At 39.5% G+C, this 23,961-nt stretch overlaps 1 protein-coding gene across 1 annotated transcript; it reads left to right on the top strand.

The window, feature by feature from the left end:
- Positions 1-11,115: 11,115 nt before the first annotated feature.
- uxt (ubiquitously-expressed, prefoldin-like chaperone) lies at positions 11,116-18,075 on the top strand. The gene is given in 2 exon segments (XM_060841016.1): positions 11,116-11,149; positions 17,612-18,075. Coding segments are annotated over 2 exon segments (483 nt in total). The 3' UTR covers positions 18,061-18,075.
- Positions 18,076-23,961: the final 5,886 nt, after the last annotated feature.

A 23,961-nucleotide genomic window follows, 5' to 3' on the forward strand; every position in this document is an offset into this window, starting at 1 on the left:
TCACAATATATTAGAAATACACATCTGGCAGCACCTGAGGAGAGATAGAAGCAGTATTAAATGTTTCTGTTTTCAGTGTAAGATGATCACTTCTGGATGAGTATACTGGGTAAGTATTTCTTAGTGTTGTGGCTAGTGTTTATCTTTGACACATGCAAGTGCACTTATATTTGGTTTTTGGATTTGGTTTTGAAATTCAGCAAGTCCAACATTAAAGTATACACCACTTATCCTCGTTATTTCCATAAACAGTGCAACTTGCTGCTTTCAACTTTGTCGACATTTTTGACAAGAGACAATGCCCTCAGGTTTACAGTTCACAAATCAAGATTACGTACACATGCACATGCACTCTTGTGGCTGTGTGTTGACAGCAGCAAGGCGATTTTGTTACACGTATTAACCGGGGGAAAAAAGAACTTGCTGACACACAATGATGAAACTCTGTGGAGACTTAATACCTCAGTGATCAGAAACAAGGTGGTATGTCACCATCAAAAATACTGACATCTTTTAAGGATGTCAATCTCATTAGTGTATTATCTGCAAGCTTTCTAGAAGCTTGCAACAGTTTTGAGTTATGTAACTAAAATGAAATTGAAATTTATTCTCCGTAGGATAAATTATGCCATTACTTCTTGTTATGCCATTACATTCTGGTGCAAGTTGAAGCATTCAGAATGGGATTTGCTCCCAAACTAATTCCCCTGCAGCTGATGTTTAACTAAAGCTATTAAAGCATTATACAATTGGGAAGCTCATCTCAGAAAAAGAATCTTTGTACGTAACAGCACAATTCCATTTGGAACCACCGAAGGAAAGAAGAAATGCGATTCTGCGATCAAAACTTACAGAGGCAATCATGTTCAGCACAGGGTTTTGATATTCTAACTCGAGGGAGTCATTCACACAGTGGCAAGGCATGTGACGAAATGGAATTCATCTACAGGGGGTAAAATCAAAGCAACTCTGCAGAAACATTATTTCAACGAGTGAATGGTAAGTCTGTGGAGCAGGCTTCCCATGGAGACAGTGGAAGCTACAGTGTTGATTCTTTCAAATGCAAATTACATAGAATACCATCAGAAAATCATATTTTTTGATTGCGATGTAAAAGTAACTGAGATGATACACAGTTAGTGTAGTGTGCTAAGAAGGTGAGCTTGAACTTGAAACTTTGGTTTCCAAAGCTTTTCACCAATGGAATTTTCCCTTACCACATGCCTGTCATTGTTGTAGACTAATAGACAGAGTTTTGTTGTTGTGAGTTGTGAACAATTCCCTTAACATTGTATCACACATTTACAGGGTTGGGAAAGGCTAACTGAATGGACATTATGTTTTTCTCCACATCCCCTTATTGTCTTAAATTGTTCCTTCTACAAACTGCTTTGTAAGAAGAGACCAAGCATGATTTAAGTTCTATGCGTCCTGAACATAATATGATGTTGGGAGGAAATCGACTTTGTAGGATGTCCATCTTTCACTACATATTGATTGCTGTTGACAGTACCAATCAGATGTTTGCTGAGGAAGTGTTGTATGTATTTCACTTCCTTTTTGTGAATTGAACACCAAACAGTCCCCAGATGGGAGTAAGCAATTGCAGTCTACCTTCTAGTGTCTAAAATAAAGCAGCCATTGCATTTTCAAATATTGTTCTCTCTCTCTCTGAATGTTGATTAAAAGGTGACCAGAAATTTTATGCCATTGTATCAGAATTTGGTATGTATATAACATCTAACTTGAGGATGAAGTGAGGAAAGGTTTATGGTAGTCACTGTATTGATTAGTTTTTTTGTGAATTGATAAAGTTCAAATAAAATTCAGTGATCAACCTGACATACAATTCTCGGCCAAGGACATGTAAGTCCTGGGCCTCCTCCACGGTCAAATCCTAACCACCCAACACCTGGAGGAAGAACACCTCATCTTCCACCTTTGGACTGTCCAACCACACTGTATCAATGTTGGTTTCACCAGTTTCCTCATATCCTTTCCCATCACTTCAACCCAAATCCAACCCTTCAACTCGGCACCTCCCTCTTGAACTCTCCTACCTGTCCATCTTCCTTCCCACCTATCCCTGCTCCAACATCCCCCCACCTGCATCTACCTATTGCCTTCCCAGCTACCTTACCTCCATCCTCACTGCTCCTCCCATTTAGCGCTCAGCCCCCTTCCTGCTCCACATTCCTGATGAAGGGCTTATGCATGAAACATTGATTCTCCTGCTCCTCAGATGCTGCCTGACCTGCTGTGCTTTTCCAGTGCCACACTTTTCAACTCTGACCTCCAGAATCTGCAGTCCTCACTTTCTCCTATACAATTCTCTGTATCAGCATATTGTCAAAAAATGCCAAAAATCAAAGTTGAACTGCTGATTATTAACTTGCTGGCTTTAAGACCATAAGAAATAGTAGTGGAAATAAGGCTATTTGACCTATCGAGTCCACTTCACCATTCAGTCATGGCTGATGGGCATTTCAATGCCACTTTACCCGCACTCTCCCCATATCCCTCACTTTATTTTTTGCTTCCTCTAATGTTAAGTTGAAGGTGGATATGGAGAAAATTGGAGCAGACAACCTAAAACTGGACTGGTAAGAAGGTGATATCTTTTGTATAGGAGTTGGCAGTGCTCTGGGATTTTTCATGGCATCTGGCAGCAGAGATTCAGAGAAGCAGAGTTTGTTGTGGATTCTGGCAGCAGTTTTTATAACACAGACTAATGGGGTGTTGGAGGTGATTGAACAACTACTACCATGTAGAGTTTATTCTCCTCCATTAAACACTTTATTTGAACATTGTCAACAACAGCAGTAAAATGCCGTCGTCTTTCCTGCTTAAATTGTCACAGAGTAATTAAAGAAAATCTGAATTATTTTATCTATACGTTAAAAGATCTCAAAGGGATATATTTAATATTAAATGAAATGTTATTCTCTTTATATTATTATGTACTATATAAAGAATATTCATGTTAAATAGCTTTATTGTACACTTTCTTAGGCCTTCAGAGCTTTACAAACATTTTACAGTTGATTTATTTATTTCAATAATTTCTGTCATTGGCTAGGCAATTAATTCTCACATAGCAAGAATTCGCAAATGGCAAATGGATGACTGAGTAGTTAGGTTTTAATTGTTTATCATTTTAGGTGACTGGTCCTTTGTCACATCATCAAATCTAAAATGTTAACTCTGACTTGATCCAGCTGGCCTGATGAGTATTTCCAGAATATTCTGCTTTATTTTTGGATTTCCAGCATCAACTGCATTTTAAATTTTTTTTTCTTAGTGTCATTGTTTCTAAAGAAAATAATGAGCTGAAGGCTGAGAGAACTGCATTCTGTAATAATAGTAATGTTCAGTGGTTAGCACTGCTGCTTCACAGCACCAAGGTCCCAGGGCTGATTCCAGCCTCGGACGACTGTCTGTGTGGAGTTTGCACATTCTTCCTGTGTCTACTTGGGTTTCCTCCAGGTGCTCCAGTTTCCTCCCACAATCCAAGGATGTCCAGGTCAGGTGAATTGGCCATGCTAAATTGTCCATAGTGTTAGGTGCACTAGTTAGCGGCAAATATAGGGTAGGGGAATGGGTCTGGGTGGGTTACTCTTCGGAGGGTAGGTGTGGACTTGTTGGGCCAAAGGGCCTGTTTCCCTACTGTAATGAATCCAATCTAATGGAAATTTTTAAATTCACTTGAACTAAACATGGTTTATGAAAGTTTACCATCACTTCCTTCCATGATGCTATGTGAACAAGAAGGGGTGTAGTTAGGTGAAGCCGGTGCTTGGGTCTGGAGGAAGCCAAAGACTTCCTTGAGAAACACTTGCAATTAGATATTGCAAAATAAGTGATGAAGGATGTACTTGCCTTTGAGAGCTGGCAAATCCTACCACAGTATGTAGTTTAGCCACATATTCAGGTAACCATTATTTTCATCATCTTATAATATTGACATCATTCACTTGGACCATCTGGGATGTGTTGAGTAGATTTACTAGCAGCAATCATTTTCTTGGTATTGCCCTAAGCTACTGGTACTGTGAGAGACAGATGTCTACAGAAAATAGGTTCAGTCGTGCTATATAACATAGGTTTATTATATATTATATGACTGGTCACATTATATCAGAGATACATGATTGCCTCTTGTGGGGCATCAGGTTCAACTTGAGGTCAGTATATAATGGTGCTACTGAAACGTTCTGGTACGCAATGTAAAGATTATTGAACCACATTTCCAATTAACACACATTTAGCCCCTCCCAAGAACAAGCTTTTATATCCTGAGAGGTGGAGCTTATCTCATGACATCAGTTAACCCTTTTAGGTGCTAAATGCCTTGTACATATGCTGATGGCTGGTGTAATGGCACAATCTAAACATGTTAATGAAATGACCTGCCTCACCATAACAGTACTCATGAACATATCATTATCTATTGCTGACCAGCATTTTTTTGTTTTCAGTACCAATTCTGGCATCTGCAATAATTTGCTCCTTCACTGTCTCCTGTTACTGTGAGATTTCACTCTCTATATTTAACATTTATGTGCACCCTTCATTCAGAACCTTTCCCAACCATCATAGGGATCCTAATAGTGAGGGCTCAAGTCTTTTGTTGTATTTTTTCACATACATGAGACAAGGTGTCAGTCTTCAAAGAGAACCTAACGTTATTGGAAAGGTATATAATATCCATTCCTTCCTCCTCAACCAGAATATCTCAGAATTTTAAATACATTCAAATCAAAATTAATACCCTGTTAAAGGTAGTTTTATGTTTACTTCCATCCTTCTGATCTTGTCAACAATAATCATTAACATAACAAGAATTTGGCAAACAAATATTCTTTCACTTGATATCAACTTATGGTTGTCCACATTGACCAGAATTGATTTTGCCAGCTAAGCACATGGTGCTTAATAATACCAGCAGTGTGAATTCATTTTCGGGAATGGGTGTGATGATTCTGCTCCTTTGACAAGGTTATCCTGTCTTTGGCTTCTCTCAAGAGGGCTTGTAAATGCAGAGGTTCTAGCATATCTGGTTTGTATGGGTTTTAGGGCCAATTTGATTATAGGTAACAGATACTGCTTCAGGCAAAAGCATTTCAAGTTTTTTTTTCAAAAAATACACTTGTACGCTGAAAGCGGAGTGACCAATTCTCCCAGCTCAGCTTTTCTCTGGTTTGGTTTGGTTTTAGCAGTCTGGCTGTTTTGTAGCTGCAGGTCAAGTTTTAGCTGGGAACCCAGAGAAGCTGCTGGACCATAAGAAACAGCCCCATGTTGATCCTCTCACTCTCTCTGACATCCTGTAAGAATGTGTGTTCGATTTTACCTTTGTTGCCAAGGGGCTGTTTATGGGGATGTTGCAAGTCTTTGGGATAGCATTATTACGTTCGATAAAGTTGATTGGGTTTTCATCTAAATTGTATCATTTTATATTCTGTTCTCTTTTGTTAATGTATAAATAAATTCTGCTTTGTTTAAAATTGCTTGGTTGGGCATGCTGCATCACTCCTGGTACAAATACTTTTCATCTGCGTGGAACAACGGGAAAAGTTAGCAATTGGGCTCTCTCCTTGAAGTGTTTTGAGGGGGTTTGGCCTCATCCATAACATAGTTGATATATTTACATTTTGTTCCTCATCCTCATCCTAATTGCTAATTGAAGAGCATTGAACAAAGGTGAATAGCAGAGAATTTCTGGGAGGTGGCAGAGAAGTGAAATTGATTGGTTATCTTTACAGCAGATAATAACCTAAACTAGGTTAGGTGAAGTGAAGTTAAATTAAATCAAAAGGATGAAAGCAAACGTAGCCTGGTGATGACATAATAGTTTAGAAAGATCATTAATTTTGGAATATTTCTATGTTTGGTTGAAGGATTGTGTACGTTGTTTAAACTGGGTGCTGTAGCCATCTTCTTAACTATGGAAATGGCCATTGTTTTGTTTAAGAAACAAACATCAAAAATCTGATGTGTTATGGACTATTTATCAGCTGAATTTGTAATTTTCTTTGAATTATGCTGTGTAAATATCATCCAGTTGATTGGATATCTTAAAAGTAGTGAGCAGTGGACAGTGAAAATGTTTGAATCCACAGCATCTTTGCATGAACTGAGTATAAGGAAAGCTTGCCTCAGAGGACAGTTTCCAAGTGCTGGAATAGATCTTAACCGATCAGTAAGCTGAGGTTGGGATGGAGCAGGTCAATCAAAACCCTGTTCTGCTCTGATCCTTGGAAAGGCCCACTTAAAACAAAATCACATGATTGTAAGAGCAGTATTTTTTGCGATATTCTTATCACTAATAAAGAATGTTGAGTATATAGAATTGTTAGAATTCTCTTGGGTTATTGATATCCACAGTAAACCCAACAGACCAGGGAAACTGGGAATAAAAGCATAATCGACAAAACATCAAGGCCAGAATTGATGGGTTGAATGGCCTCCTCCTGTGCTGATGATTTTAAGTATTCTGTAATAGGAAATGCATGGGGACTTTAGTTTTTAATGTCAGTTTTTTCATTATAAATTTGTATTGAGTCATAGAGTCACAAAAACTGACCTTTCAATCTAACCAGCCCATGCCAAACATAATCCCAAACTAAACTAGACCCACCAGCCTGCCATGGCCCATACCCCTCCATACCTTTCCTCTTCACGTACTTATCCAAACGTCTTTTAAATGTTGTAACAGTGCCCACTTCCTCAGGAATTGCATTCCTAACACGAACAACCCTCTGTGTAAAACATTTGCCACTCATGTCTTTTTGAAATCTCTTTCCTTTTGCCTTAGAAGTAACTCCCATAGTCTTGAAATTTCACATTCTATGGAAAAGACTCTTACCATTAACTCTGTCTCTAGTCTCTAGCTATCATAGAAAATTTTCGCATTATAATAGCCCTTCTTCTCAATGTTTCTTTCTGTTATTTCTAATTTTTCACACTCTTTTGTTAACATTTTCTCGTGCATTAATATTTCCCATTAAATTTTGTTATGTGATTTGTCACAGTGTATTTGCAAGCTCTTGCCTCTAGGTGGGTTAGTGGAGCAAATTTTTTGATTCCTTCTCCTTCCTATCTCTTCCTTCCACCTCTGTATCTTCTCTTCATGACTTGACCTCTGCCTTGAATTTAAGGATGTTTCATACGTATAACAGCTAATTGCACATCAATGTAAAAGCAAAATTCTGCGGGTTTCAGAAATGTGAAACAAACAGGGAATTCTGGAGAAACTCAGCAGGTCTGGCAGCATCTGTTGACAAAGGAGCAGTTAACGTTTCAATTCCAGTATGAATCTACTTCAGAACAGTTGTCACAACTATACAATCAGGCACATCTTCAGAATGACCCATGACTAAATAATTTGCAAAATATTTCAAGCTAATAAATAGTTGTCCACATGTATCTCAGATTAACGGGAGTGGGGATGAATAGCTAATTAACAATTCTGTCCAGGAAAAAAAAGGTTAAAATGTTTCATGCTGTCATGATGAATAGAATAGAATAACTTCTTATGATCAGTGCAGTATAAACCAATCTTGAGATCTGTTGCAGGCTTGCCTCCAAATCAACCAATGTTACAGATAGACGACATTAATTGTGGTCAGCAGAGGGAAAAGACTCTGGAATTTGTGAGTTGATGCCCCCAGTGCAACAGGGAGACAGTTTCTCATCAAACTTACACAACCAGCAACCAGAAGATTCACACTGGCATGACCAGAGAGAGAAGAATCATCAGAGCTACTGGTGTAAATTTTAGGAAATCATTAAAAATTGAGGAACGAGTCTGGAGACAGTTAAATGAAGATATTACGTAGTGAAACAGGGATATGTGAATTCACTGGAAGGTGTAAAGGACTGTGGCTTTACGAAATGGACTGTACTTCCTGTGAGAGTGTTATGGGTACTAAGTCATAGAGACACAGAGTCAAAGAGTCATTGAGATCTACAGCACAGAAAAAGGCCCTTCAGTAAAAGGAAAATGTCACTCTGTGTAGAAAAAAAGAAACTTTCTACAAAAAGAAAAAAAAAATTATTTTATAGTTTTTTTGAATGAAAATTCCTTTATTATAGTACAGTAAACTTTTTATTAACCAGCACCTATGATACCAGGAATGTATCAAATATTCTGGTTGATCAAAAGGTCCACATAATCAGTGTAAAATTACATGCCAGGTAATAGAAACGTAATGCAGGGGTACACTCATTGCTGTTATACTTTATTTACAGTATAACTCATTTAAATAACAACTTTGTCTTTAAATAAAATTTACTGGAAAAGACCTTCCCACTCATGCATTCAACTCATTACTCAAATATCGCGCTAGATCACAATATTTTAAGAGAAATTGATGGGAAATTGAATCACCCATTGATAGTACATGTGGCCATTTGATTGAACAGCAAGTATATTTACATTGAGGTCAGTTAATTAAAATCTATAACAATTGGACAGAATAATGCAGTAAACTTTACAGTATTTGAGGTATATAGTTTTTGCTGATTTATAAAGGGTACCAGTTCATAAGGTGCTGGTTAAACAAAGTTGTTGTATCAGCCTTAAAGCCAGAATCCATCTGGGAACCTGTCCAGTACATCAGCATGTGAAGTGATTGAGGAGAACTTCAAAGTTAAGTCAAGTAAGTCTCATAGGAAGAACAGGCAGGGCCAGGTTTATGAACATGGCAGGACTAGTGATGTGAAAACTATTTATTTTAATGCAAGGGAATATAAATGGTAAGACAGTTGATCTTAGAGTCTGGATTAGTTGAGATTACATAGAGTCATAGAGTCATAGAGATGTACAGCATGGAAACAGACCATTCGGTCCAACCTGTCCATGCCGACAAGATATCCCAACCCAATCTAGTCCCATCTGCCAGCACCCAGCCCATATCCCTCCAAACCCTTCCTATTCACATACCCATCCAAATGCCTCTTAAATGTTGCAATTGTACCAGCCTCCACCACATCCTCTGGCAGCTCATTCCATATACGTACCACCCTCTGCGTGAAAAGGTTGCCCCTTAGGTCTCTTTTATATCTTTCCCCTCTCACCCTAAACCTATGCCCTCTAGATCTGGACTCCCTGACCCCAGGGAAAAGACTTTGCCTGTTTATCCTATCCATGCCCCTCATAATTTTGAAAACCTCTATAAGGTCATCCCTCAGCCTCCGACACTCCAAGGAAAACAGCCCCAGCCTGTTCAACTTCTCCCTGTAGCTCAGATCCTCCAACTCTAGCAACATCCTTGTAAATCTTTTCTGAACCCTTTCAATACAGAATTAGAAAAAGTAGGTTGAGAGAAGGATAGGATTGACATCCCAAGGTTCCAGAGTTTAGATGTTTCAGCCATGGTAAAGTAGCTTGTAAATGGGGTGGAGAAGTTGCATTATTAAATAAGGAGAATGTCACAGTTCCATGAAGAAAGGGTGTCTGGGAAGGCTAATCCAGCAAAGCTATATGAATAGAATTTAGGAATAAGAAAGATGCAGTCAATACATTGGAGTTGTACTATAGACTGCCCAATAGCCCAGCAGAAGATAGAGTAACAAATATGTAAGCAAATCATGGGAAGGTATAAAATCAACAGGTTTGTTATTGTGGGTGATTTTAACTTCTCCAATATTGATTGGGACACTCTTAGTGCCAAGGACTTAGATGGGACCGAATTTGTTAGTGCATCTAGGAGGATTTCTTGAAACAATATGTGGATTGTCAGCCAGGAAAGGGGCATATTAGACCTTGCATTGGGGATTGAGCCTGGCCAATGAATTGAAGTTTCAATGGAGAAGCATTATGGAAACAGCGATCAGTATTCACAATTAATTTTGAGATTGTTATGGATAAAAATAAGACCGGTCTTTTGGTAAAAGTTCTAAATTAGAGAAAAGCTGATTACAACTGTATTAGGTAGAAACTGGAGAAATTAGATTCAAGTGGCTTTTTGAGCATCAATCCACATCTCACATGTGGGAGACTTTGAATGGCCAGTTCATCATAATTCAGGACTAGCATGTTTTTGTGGGGATAAAAGATAAAGATGGTAAAATTCAGAAACAAGGGATGTTGAAAGCTTATTCAGAAAGGAAAAGGAAACACCTATAAAGTTTATGGAACAAAAATCAAACTGGCCTTAAAGAATGCAAAGGAAGCAGAGAAGAACTTAAACAAGAAATTAGAAGAACTAGAAGAAACCATGAAATGTTCTTGGCAAATAAGACTTTAAACAATCCCAAGGCATTTTATACATATGTTCGGAGTAAGAGTGTAACTACTGACAAGGATAGTGACCACTCAAGAACAAAGGATGGAATTTCTGTCTGAAGCCAGGGCAAGTGGATAAGGTCGTTAAATGAGTACTTTGCTTTGGTATTCACAAAACAAGAAGGACATGATGATGGTTAGTTTAAAGACAGGTATGTTGACACTCTGGGGAATGTCTTTATTAAGAAGGAGGAGGTTCTGCATTTCTTGAAAAACATTAAGTTAGGTAAGTCCCGAGGGTCTGATACGATCCATCCCAGGATACTGAAGTCGGCAAGGGAGAAGATACCTGTGACCTTGACAGAGATCCTTGTATTCTCATTAGCCTCAGATGAAGTTCCAGGTGACTGGAGAATAGACAAGGTTGGTTCTTTGTTTATAAAGGGCTACAGGGATAATTGAGGAAATTATACACTGGGGAGTCTCATATCAGTGGTAGGGAAATTATGTGGGGAAGATTCTTAGGGAAAGGATTTACGCACATTTTGGAGAAGAATGGATTTATTAAGGATGGTCAGCATGCTTTTGTCTGGGGGAAAGTGTTGTCTCACAAACTTGACTGAGTCTTTTGAGGAAGTAATGATTGATGAAGATATGGCAGTGAATGTTGTCTACATGGACTTTACTTAAGCATTTGAAAAGGTGCCTCATGGCAGAGTGGTTCAAAAAATTAAGTCACACATAATCCATGATAATGCTGGCACATTGGATACAAAATTGGCTGATTATATTAGTTGTGGAGTGCTGATGTTCTGGCTGGAGGTTTGTGACTAGTGGTGTTCAGCAAGGATCAGTGCTGGGACTTTTGTTATTTGCAATATGTAGAAATGACTCTGGATGAAAATGTAGGTGATCTGACTAGTAAGCTTGCAGATGAATGAAAGTTGATGGAGCTGTGGATAATGAGAAAGCTTATCAAAGGATACAGTAGGACATAGGTAAATAGTGCTGTGAGGAAGGCATATGGTGTACTAGGCTTTATTGGCAGAGGAATTGAGTTCCGGAGTCCTGAGGTCATGTTGCAGTTGTATAAGACTCTGGTGAGGCCTCATCTGGAGTATTGTGTGCAGTTTTGGTCGCCATACTATAGGAAGGATGTGGAAGCTTTAGAACGAGTGCAGAGGAGGTTTACCAGGATGTTGCCTGGAATGGTAGGAAAATCTTATGAGGAAAGGCTGAGGCACTTGGGGCTGTTCTCATTGGAGAAGAGAAGGTTTAGGGGAGATCTGATAGAAGTGTATAAGATGATTAGGGGTTTAGATAGGGTAGATACTAAGAACCTTTTACCGCTAATGGAGTCAGGTGTTACTAGGGGACATAGCTTTAAATTAAGGGGTGGTAGGTATAGGACAGATGTTAGGGGTAGATTCTTCACACAGCGGGTTGTGAGTTCATGGAATGCCCTGCCCGTATCAGTGGTGAACTCTCCTTCTTTATGGTCATTTAAGCGGGCATTGGATAGGCATTTGGAAGTTATTGGGCTAGTATAGGTTAGGTAGGATTCGGTCGGCGCAACATCGAGGGCCGAAGGGCCTGTACTGCGCTGTATCCTTCTATGTTCTATGTTCTATAGACCAGTTGAAAAGTTAGGTGGAGAAATGGCTGATGGAATCCAATCCAGATAAATTTGAAGTCAAATGCAAGAGGAGCGTGCACAGTAAATGATAGAACCCTAAGGATCATTGGTATACAGAGCGCTCTTGGGATGCAACTCCATAGCCCCCTGAACGTGGCAACACAAGTGGATAAGATAGCAAAGAAGGCATATGGTATGCTTGTCTTCATTGGTCAACACATACAGTATAAAAGTTGGAAAGCCATGTTGTAGCTGTGTAAGACTTTAGTTTGGCTATTTGGAATATTGTGTGCAGTTCTGGTCACCACACTATCAGACAGATGTGGAGAGTTTGGAGAATATGCAAAAGAGATTTACCAGAATGTTCTGTGGATCGGAGTGTATTTGTTATAAGGAGATGTTGGACAAACTTGGATTGTGTTCACTAGTATATTGCAGGCTGGGGGATGAGGTGGAGAGGTGGCCTGATAAAAATGTCTGAAATAATGAGAGGCATGGGTAGGATAGATATTCTGAGTCTTTTTCCCAGAATGGAAATGTCAACTACAGAGGGATATAGGTTTATAACAGGAGAGGGAAAATTTAAAGGAGATGTGTAAGGAAAGTTTTTTACACAGAGGATGGTATGTGCCTGGAATGAAGTAGTAGATACAGCTGAGTCAGCAAAGTTTAAGAGGCATTTAGAAATGTGCATGGCCATGCAAATAATAAAGTGGCTTTACAGTTAGCACTGTTGCCTCACAGTTCTGGGGAGCTGGGTTCAATTCCACCCTCAGGCAACTATCTGTATGGAGTTTGTACATTCACTGTGTGTCTGCGTGAGTTTCTTCTGGGTGCTCTGGCTTCCTCCCACAGTCCAAAGATGTGCAGGATTGGTGGATTGGCTTGCTAAATTGTCCACAGTGTCCAGGGATGTGTAGGCTAGGTGGATCAGCCATGGGAAATGTAGGGTTACAGGGATGTGGTGGGCCTGAGTGGAATCCTTCTTGAAGGATCGGTGTGGACTTGATGGGCCGAATGGCCTGCTTCCTCGCTGTAGGGAATCTATGATTCTAAATGGATACAGGTAGATGTTTAGATTAGAATGGCATAGACATGCTAAGCCTGTCCCTGTGGTGTACTGTTCTATGTTCTTGGTGATAATTTTAACAAACAACTGGATTTGTATCACTTTTTAAAAGCTAAAGATCAACGTACTCAGATACATCTGTTATTTGCTTAAAATATTCCCTGTCCCTGTGAGTTCTATTTTCTAACCACATTCTGGGAAAAAAATGTCCTTCATGAATTCCCTCCTGATTTATTGATCAATCGGACCAGGTACACAATATAAACGAGAGCACAGTTCAAAGCAGTGGGCTTAATTTGATTTTCATGTAATGAATTTTACAGTCAACACCAGTGTAAGCCAGTGAGACGATTGCCATTTCTAATACTTCAAGTGAATAAGGATGGAAAGTCAATTGGCTTCTTTTGTGTTTAAACTGTAATTAGTCTGCTGTTCTGCATTGCCCTTTCAGGAAGGAAAACGCAAAGGAAGTGGATTTACCCCAGCCAATTAGCTACACTGTCAATTATTTACTTTACCCTTCAGTGTCTATTGCAGGCTTCTCTGCAGTTATAAACTGTACAGTCTGACATTGAAAGCTCTGATTCAGAGCAGGCGAGAAGGGGGCTGCAGGGAATGCATTTGTTCCAACCAAAATGAAAATCAATTTGTTTCTGCCGAAACAATGAGGGTACAAGCAGTCAGTTAATTGATTTATTTCCACAGGTAGAACTACCACGTCCTGGCTCTTGAGATGGTTTAAAGCAGCTGCTAGCTGAGCTTATCCAATCAGAGCAAAGGAACTTGAAAACAATTCATGTTAAACGTGTATTGCTGATTTCCTATTGCCTCAGGAGAGGCTCCACCTGGGGCCTCACACTGCTAACATAGGCTACAGGTTCAGCTGACAGTTTCCACCAAGTTGCCGAATCCAAAAGTGTGCAGCATCTGAATCTTGGTTAGAAAGGAGGGAGCGATATGTTGGCCCCAAATCCTGATCACTATCCAATTAACTCCGCTGTCTTTGATATGTCTTTGACTGGTTTTATTGTCATATTGTTGACCATGAATAGCTCCCTGAGCAAATTTTACGAATATGAATTCTCAGTGAGGGAATAGATTTGTATACTGACCATTTACCTGTAATTATGTTGAATATGAAACAGGGGGCCAATTCCTGATGCTCCAGGATTGGTAACAGTGACACATAATGCTCTCTGAGTTATCACAAAAAGAGAAGTGAAGGAGCCATAGATACATTTACGACACAGGAGACCATCTAAGCCAGATTAAAGTGTCAGAGAATGACAGAAGGTTAGAGCAGGAATGTGCATCTTGATCAGCCATTCCTGTAAAATATGCACAAGATATTTTTAATTTATTAAATTTAGCATATGCCTGCCTAACCCCTTCTGTTCACAAGTTGACGATATAGCATTACTCTTTCAGTGTCAAAGGGCCAAAATCCTGGCAGTCCCAACCAACAGAACTGAAGCTTCATCACAAAGACTACAGCCATTCAAGAGAAGGTTCTGCCAATGCTTCTTAATGGTGACCCAGATGGATCATAAAATCTGACCTTACCAGTGACACTTAAACTTTAGAAAAAAGAAATAATTGTTTTAACATTATCCACTGCTTGAAAAAAGCATCCAGTTGTAACTTGTGTGTATGTGAGAAGTGAGATACTCGAGGTTCATCACAACGTAGGGCAATATAAAATCTGTCTACCATCTACAAAGATTTAACACTTTGCTAAAGTGTTTAAAGAGTGTGAACATCGCTGACAAGAACAATACTTACTGCCAATCATCTATTGCTCTTAAGAAGGTAGTTCGATGTTAGGAGACACAGATTGATGGCGAAGGATTGTTTTTCAGACTAGAGATATGTGACCAGCGGTGTCCGTCAGGTATTGGTGCTGGGTCCACTGTTGTTTGTCATTTAGGAAGCATGGTTAGTAAGTTTGCAGAGGACACTACAATTGGTGTGATAGATAACCTTGTTCACTGTGCACTAAGATTAAAAACGGATCTTGATCAACTGGGCCAATGGGCCAAGGAGTGGCAAATAGAATTTAATTTGGATAAATGTGAGGTGTTATACTTTGTTAAGACAAACAAGAGCAGGACTTACACAGTAAATGGTAGGCCCAGAGGAGTGTTGTGGAACAGATAGACCTAGCGAGCGCAGGTTCATAGTTCTGTGAAAGTTGCATCACAGATAGACATGGTGGCAAAGAAGGCGCTTGGCACACTTGCCTTTATTGCTTAGACCTTTGAGCATAAGTGTTGAGACGTCATGTTGAGGTTGTACAGGACATTGTTGAGGCCACTTTTAGAGTGATGTGTACAATTCTGGTCACTCTGCTTTAAAATGGACAGGGTGCAGAAAAGATTTACAAGGATGTTACTGGGACAGGAGGGTTGAGTTTTTGGAAGAGGAACACAGGAAGTTGAGGGGTGATCTGATAGATGTTTATAAAATCACAAGGGGCTTGGATAAGGTGAATAGCAGAGTCCTTTTCCCAAAGGTAGGGGATTTCAAAACTAGAGGGCATATTTTTAAAATGAGAGGAGAAAGACTTAAAAGAAATGTGAGGGGCAACCTTTTCACACAGAGGGTGGTTCGTACGTGGAATGAATTGCCAGAGGAATTGGTAGATGCAGGCACAGTTACAACATCTAAAAGACATTTGGATAAGTACATGAATAGGAAAAGTTTAGAGAGATTTAGACCAAATGCAAGCAAATTGGCTGGTTAAGTTTGGGAAATTTGCTCATCATGGATGAGTTGGAGTGAAGGGTCTATTTCTGTGCTGTATGATTCTATGGCTATATTAGTCGTAGTGCTTTTAGAAGGTGAATTCCAGAGCTTAGATCCAACAACAGTGAAAGAACAAAAATGTTGATCCAAGTCAGGATGGTTTATGGCTTTGAGGAGAGCTTGGAGATGATGATATTTCTATACACTTGTTACTCTTATCGTTCTGGGTGGTAGAGGCTGGAGGTGGGTACCGTCCTGTTGAAGGAGGCTTTTAGAGTTACTGCAATGCATTGTGCATATAATACTGTGTGTTGGTAATGAATGGAGCGCATGTTGAAGACAGTAGATGGGATGCCAATCAGGTGGGTTTCTACGTCCAAGATTGCGTTGAGTGTTATTGAAGTTATGTTCAGTCAGGAGATTAATCCATCATCATGTTGATTTGTTCCTTCTGTTTGGTGGGCAAGCTCTCGGAACATAAGATGGGAGTAATCTGCTGCAGAATTCCTAGCCTCTGATCTGCATTTGGAGCCACAGTTCATATCTGGCTGGTTAACTCATATTTCTGGTCAATGTTGATCCACAGGATGTTGATAATGGTGAGATTCTCTCTTGTTGGAGGTGGGCATTGCCTGATATTTGGATGTTGTGAATGTTGCTTATTACATATACTTCCAATTTGAATATTGTGTAGGTATTGCTACATTTGAATACAGGCTGCTTCAGTATCTGAGGGATCATCGACAGAACTTGCATTGTGCAATTATCAGCAAATATCTTCACTTGTGATCTTATTAAGTTTTTTCATTGAAGATGGTTGGGCCTAGGACACTAATCAAGGGTTCTCCTGGAGGGATGTCCTGGGACTGGGATGAGTGAGCTTCAGTAATTATAATCATTTCCTTTTGGCTCAGTATAACACCAACCAATGGACAGTTACCCCTGATTTATGCTCATTTCAATTTTACTCGGGCTCCTTGATGTTGCAGTTGGTCAAATGCTGATTAAGGACATCCAGTACCTTACTGACACAGCCAAAAATATTGATTATATTTCCACAAAAACATTCTAGTTGGTAATCAGGAGCTCATTGAACAGCCAGTATTTAACAGAGACTTGGAATAAATGCCAGTTTATTTCATTTTCCTGAATGTTGTTCTTGGAGTCATGAAGCTGTTCCAAATGCTGAGTAATAATCAAAACGGGAGATGTTTTCAAATGGAGCCATTCATTAATGTCAGATTAAACAGACCTGCAGCTGTGATACATCTCATCAGTACTATTTGAAAAACTGACAATGGAAATCATTTCATATTCAAGCAGAGATAAAGGTGGTTGTTACTGTCAGATCATCTAATTCCAATTAATTTCTGATTGAAACTTTCATCTGATAATTCAAAATATATCAATATATTGTGATGGCTCTGTCATTAAAGTGATAGTTTAGAATTTGAACAGTCAGTTCCGGCTCAGATGAAGCCAGTTTTTTCCATTCACTTGTGTTCTTAATTCCTTATGAATGTACTGACAATCTTTCTAATGAAGAGTCATCTGGACTCAAAATTTTAGTTTGTTCTCTCTCCATGGGTGCTGCCTGAACTGCTGTGATCTCCAGCATTTGTTGTTTTCAGTACAGATTCCACCATCTGCAGTAATTTGCTCCTAATTAAAATAGAGAGTGAATTCTATGTCAGGTAAATCAAAGAGTAGAGACAAGAGAAAGATTTTAATGTAGGAATTGATAAGCAAACAATGCCAGGAAGAGATAGCAAAGACAAATCTGAATAAACAGCAGATAAAGCAAGAGGCGACAAAAATGATGGAAGTGCAGTGATTGTAACGATGTCAGCCAGGTGGAGCTCATCGAATATGAGTTCCCTGATTGGGGCTGTTAATTTGGTCCAATCAGGGAGCCCTGGCTGACAGATATAAGCTGGGAGAAAGGTTCTGGAATATGAGGCTTTTGTCAATGAAGTTTTAAAGAGGGACCTGCAGAAAGTTCTAGAACAGCGCGATGAAATCTATGAGAAGATTGCGCAGCATCTCCAACTCAAGAACGTCATCGAACGGCTATAGGAGGGGGAGACCAAGAGCCTGAAGATGCAGGTCGACCTGGGATGTAACTTCTACGTTCAGGCCAACGTACCGGACGCCTCGATGATCTTCGTCTCCGTAGCCTATGGGTTCTTCGTGGAGCTGACCTTCGCCGAGGCGCTCCGCTTTCTGGAGAGGAAGACCCAGCACCTCAACGAGTCAGCAGCCAGACTGACGAACGACTCTGCGAAGATCAAGGGGACCATCCGCATGGTCCTGGAGGCTCTCTGTGAGCTCCAGGGATTCCAGGACTTGCCAGAGATGGAGAATCGCAGAGAGATGTTCTGATAGCCCCTGTCAGGGGGAACGATGGAGGGAGAGGGGCTGAATGGAGCCCGAAGCTGAACACCACGGAGCAGAGGAGGAGTGTGAAGCCTCACTGTGTAACACTGCCGAGTGTCTCAGTATTTATAAAGCTCACTGCACAGGGAAAAAAAAATAAACAGGAGTGTTGCCCAACTGCTTGTTCTGTGGTGCTGTGGAGTCCGTGGACCATGTGTATATTGGGTGTGGGTATTTGCAGTCCCTTTTTGATTTTCTGAAAAACCTCCATCTCTACTTTTGGTTGCACTTCAGTCCCACGCTCCTGATCTTCGGGCACCCGGTGCGGAGGAGGGAGGGCAGGTCTGAAGACCTCCTCGTGGGTTTGCTCCTGGGCCTGGCCAAACTGGCCATAAACAGGTCCAGGCAGTAGGCCATGGAGGGGGTTGTTAGGGCCGACTGCCTGCCCCTCTTCCGCGGTTACGTTGGAGCCCGGGTGTCCTTGGAGAAGGAGCACGCAGTGTCCACCAACACCCTGGAGTTGTTCAGGGAGAGGTGGGCGCCGCAGGGAGTGGAGTGCATCATTTCCACCTCCAACTCTATTTTGATTTAGTCCCTGCCCTCCCCTTCACTGTTTGATCACACAGCATTGCTCTTTGATGTGAAGGGCACTGCTTGTCACTGGCCACTCGGGTGTTTTCCTATCTTCTTGGTGGTGGAAATTGAATAAAGATTCATGCACTTTGTGTCTCTCACTGTGTCTCACACCTGCACACAAACACACCTTGGGTGATGGGGAAAAAATAAGCACTACCGCAGTTAGACGGTAGTGCGGGGGTTAAAAAAAAAAGAAAAAAATAAACAGGACTATTCACACCTGCACAAAAAAAAGAAAAAGAAAAAAATAAATAAACAGGAGTGTCTCCAACTCTATTTTGATTTGGTCCCTGCCCTCCCCTTCACTGTTTGATCACACAGCATTGCCCTTTGCGGTGAAGGGCACTGCTTGTCACTGGCCACCTGGGTGTTTTCCTATCTTCCTGGTGGCGGAAATTGAATAAAGATTTGTGCACTTTGTGTCACTCACTGCGTCTCACACCTGCACACACACACCATGGGTGCTGGGGAAAAATAAGCACTACCGCAGTTAGGCGATAGTGTGGGTGTTAATTGTTGAAGAAAGAAAAAAAGAAAAAAGAATAAAAAGAAAAAAGAAAGAAAAAGCAAAAAAAAAAGGAGTGTCAGAGGTTTTGCTCACTTTAAGAATGCTAGCTGGCTCAGTGTCATGGACTATGCACGCATAATAGAAAAGATGACTTGGTGATGGATTACCAGCCTTTGTGGAGTTATTTCAGGTGGAAGAAAGTCAAGAAACATACATCCACCAGGTAAGTTGTACAGAACAAACTGTGGGCTGGGAGGTCCTTGTGTTCTAATGGACTTCATCTTAAGTTCTTAAAAGAGAAGGGAACAGTGAGGTAGTTGATGGTTTTCGAAAATTGCAAAGATTTGGGTAAAGCTCCATTAGTTTGGAAACTAACTAATGTAACTTCTTTATTCAAAACAAAGAGAGGCAGAAAGCAAAAATAAAACTATAGGCCAATTGAATCAGGATTAAGATTTGACATAGAGAAAATGTTAGGATGTGTTACTGAAGATTTAATGGCAAGGCCCTTAGAAAAATTCAAGGCAATCACACAGCACCAACATGGTTTTGTGAAACAAAAACCATGTTTAACCAACTTAGAGCAGGTCTTTGGAGAAGTAACCCGTGCTATGGATAAAGGGGAATTTGTGGTACACTGTACTTATCTTCTAAAAATCAAAGGTTATTGCATAAAATAAAAGCTCACCTAGTAACATTAACATTGATGGAAGGCTGGCTACTAATCAGAGATAGAGAACAGACATAAATCAGTCCTTTTTGGATTAATACAATTGAAAGAACAAAGTGCCACAAGATCAATGCCTCAACTGTTTCCTGTTTATGTGACTGAGTTGGATAAAAGATCCAAAGATATGGTTGCTAACTTTGCTGATATCCTAAGGACACATTGGAAAGTTAGTTGTGAAGAAGCGATATTGATAAGCAAACATTTGGCAAGTGGAGTACAATGTGGGAAAAAGTGAAATTGTCCATTCTAGTTGAAAGAATAAATACATAAATACCATAATGTCTATATGGGGAGAAAGAACTCTGAGATACAAAATAAACTGAGTCATATTACGTGAATCACAAAAGTTAGCAAACAGGTCGGGCAAGGAAGGTTAAAAGAATGTCATGATGTATTGTGAGGTGAACTGAATGTAAAAGTAGAGAAAGTTATAACTGAGTTATCAAAGGCACTGTTGAGATCATGTCTGAAGAATTATACATGGTTTCCTTAAGTAGGGAAAGATGTAAATAATCTAGAAGATTTACCAAACTATCTCCAATAATGAGAAGGTTGTGTTCTGAGGACAGCCTTGGCTTGTAATTAATGGAGTTTATGAGGCAGCTTGGGTGGAAACAGATTCTTTAAGTATTCTTAAGAGAAGTAGATGGATTTTGATAAGTAAGAGGGTGAACATTTTTAGGTGAAGGTGAAAATTCAGAATAATCAGATCAGCGATAATCTTATTGAATGGAGAAGCAAACTCAAGGGTCTACTCCTGTATCTAATTCTTCTGTTTATTTAACAGAACATTACTTATGTTGGAGACAGATAACACGAGGAAATGAACCTATAATTTGAATCAATATTAGCAATGAATTTACCTACAAGGACTTTGATATTTTGTAGAGCTGGAGAATGTCTGAGATAATTATTATAAAAGATTGAAGAAATATTCAAAACCCATGAGCCTGTTAAAAAAAATGTATTTTGGCGAGAAGTGTTGGATAATCGTTGGCAATTAAAGCGAAGAGCTCAATGTTTATAAAAATGTTGTTTATCAAACATAACTTGTTTAGATTTCAGAATTCATAAATTGGAGCAGAGGTATGACATGCAAATTGTATTTGCTCAATCTACACAAATTTCTGGCTTGGTTGTTGTGGGACTATTCTCCAGTTTTGTGTGTCTGAATTTAGGAAGGATTTGAGCAATTAAAAGGCTGCTGAAGCAATTCACTAAGACAGCAGAAATGAGAAGCTTTAGGTTCTGCATTTTCTCCTCATGCCTGAGATTTTATCATCGAGTCACACAATGATCCATTGCAAAAAAAAAGTCATTCACTCCATCGTACACAAAAAACATACAATTCATCCCTTTTCCTTGCCTTTTCACCATAGCCTGACAAATTCCACCTTATCCCTTTGTAATATTATTTTTAAAAGCTATTGTTGAATCTGCTTCCATGTCATTTTAATACCGCACCTCAGGTCATATGAAAATGTTGTAGATAAACAGAAATTAAATTCTATTCATCATACCTCCGGTCTATTGCCCAATATTGTTAAGTCTGTGTCCTGTGGCTACTGACCTTTTTAACAGTGGAAATAATTTTGCCTTATTGACTCTCACTTAATGGCTCTTGATTTTGATTTCCTCAACCAAATTTTCCCTTGTTTTGAGCTGAGGAGTTTGATTCTGTTGGTTAAGGAAATCATTCTGAATGTTGGAACTGAACTGGGCTCCATAATGGTAAGGTAGACTGCATCAAATGGACTGCAATAGTTCACGAAGGTAGCTTGCCACAACCTTTTCAAAGGTAAATAAGGATTGATAATAAATGCTGACCCCAGGCCTATGAAATCCAGAACCCCAGAATGAATTAACAAGTACCATCGTCATAATGAGAAGTCACCAGAATGCTTAGCAACAGTAAGAAAATGAAGGACCAAAGATATCTTTTACGTCCTGGTTGAGCAACAAATATTGGAAAGCAAAATGAAGGTGACAAAGGGGACAATTTAATAGTTAACAGTATAAGATTCTAATAGAAGAAGATCATCAGAATACTTTGGAGACTGTGATAAAAGCAGAAAAACTTTAACATAAATGATGGCTGAAATGGGAAGAATTGACTCAGGTCATAGGCAGAAAGTGGAAAAAAATACATAATTGAAAGTTGGCAAGTAATTTATTTTTCCCACAAGTACAAACATGAAGCATTATTATTTAACAGAATTAAAAGCCTTATAAGAAGGAAAAGACAAGAATATTGCTACACTGAACACATTATAATCCTGAAGACAACAGTAAAAATAAACAGCATTACCCTTTATAGAAGGAAAATTCTTAAAAGGAAGAAAATGCAGCATTGAAATCCCACAGAAGTTGAAAGCTGTTTTTAAAATTTAGAAGAATAAATAATCACATCAGGAAGACTTCACAGTAGAAATAATGTCAACATTTATTATCAGAGGAGGACAAAATAGAACACTGTGTGGAGATATTGCAGAGAAAGCATTTCTTGAGATGCAGGATTGTCAGATTTATCACAATCTAAAGAAGATCTGACTTTGTAGAAACCTGTTCAGATTGTGCTGGAAGCTGTAACTAATATGACTCACATACAAATCCTAAACCAAGAAGGATAATCTTACATTAAAAACAGAAATTGTTGGATAATTATAGGAGAGCAACAGAACTATCTATCTGATAATGTTTTTATTTCTATTTTATGTACAATCTGTGATAATATGGCACTCAAATGACACACATGACATGCCATAACAAAAAAAAAGTTCAAACAGCAGATATAGGACAGATGTCAGAGGTAGTTTCTTTACTCAGAGAGTAGTAAGGGTGTGGAACACATTGTCTGCAATAGTAGTAGACTTGCCAAGTTTAAGGGCATTGAATTTACCATTGGATAAACATATGGGTGAAAATGGAATAGTGTAGGATAGATAGGCCTCAGATTGGTTCCACAGGTCAGTGCAAAATCGAGGGCTGAAGGGTCTGTACTGCGGTGTAATGTTCTACATTCCATGTTCAAGAACAGGAGCAGAAAATAATCAAGAAAGCTAATATCTAGAGGGTAGGAGTAAAAGGATGCAGAAGTTCTGCAGTTATACAAAACCCTGGTTAGATCTCACTTAGATTACTGTAAGCATACCTGGGCATGACACAGTAGGAATGATATATTGGCATTGGAAGCAATGCAATGAATGATACCTGGGTTTTCAGGGGTCAAGCTATGAGGAAAGCTTATGTAAATAAGACCTGTTAAGCCTAAAATTTATGAGGTTACGGGGTGACCAGATCTAAATCTTCAACACATTAATAGGAAAAGGTATGGTATTTGGAATTCCGGAATGAGGAGGCATAGTCTGAGAATTAGGGAGGAGAGATGACTTCTTTCCCTAACAATCACTCACCAACAAGTATAGTGATCCACCAACAATCAATCAATCATTGTTCTTACAATTATCTTTACTGAGTCTAGCTTTTTGATTCTAAATTTATTATCTGCATCCAAATTCTGCTACTGATGTGGTAAGATTTGAACCTAAGTTGTGTTACTAAATAAAGAAAAAGACCATTACACTACTATGTCCCATTAAATAATCCCATTAAAGGGTGGTGCAGCAGTTCAGTGGTTAGCACTGCTGCCTTACAACACCAGGGACCTTTTGGCTGACTATCTGTATGGAGTTTGCACATTCTTCCCATGTCTGCTCTGGTTTGCTCCCACAGTCAGAATTGCACCACTTAGGTGGATTGGTCATGCTAAACTGCCCGTAATGTCCAAGGATGTGCAGGCTCGGTGGATTAGCCATGGGAAATTCAGGTTGACATGGATAGGGTGGGGGAGTGGGTTGCTCTTCAGAGGATCGGGTGTGGACTCGACAGGCCTGCTTCTACACTGTAGGGATTTTATGAAGAATCCTTTTTTTCTTGTGATCTTATACAGAGGGCAATGGACACATCCATCAACAACGTGTCAAAGATGGCCACCGTGCTGATCTTGATCTGAGAAGTAACAAAAAATAGAAGA

The sequence above is a fragment of the Hemiscyllium ocellatum genome, chromosome 21, assembly GCF_020745735.1.
Source record: "Hemiscyllium ocellatum isolate sHemOce1 chromosome 21, sHemOce1.pat.X.cur, whole genome shotgun sequence".
Lineage (NCBI taxonomy): Eukaryota > Metazoa > Chordata > Chondrichthyes > Orectolobiformes > Hemiscylliidae > Hemiscyllium > Hemiscyllium ocellatum.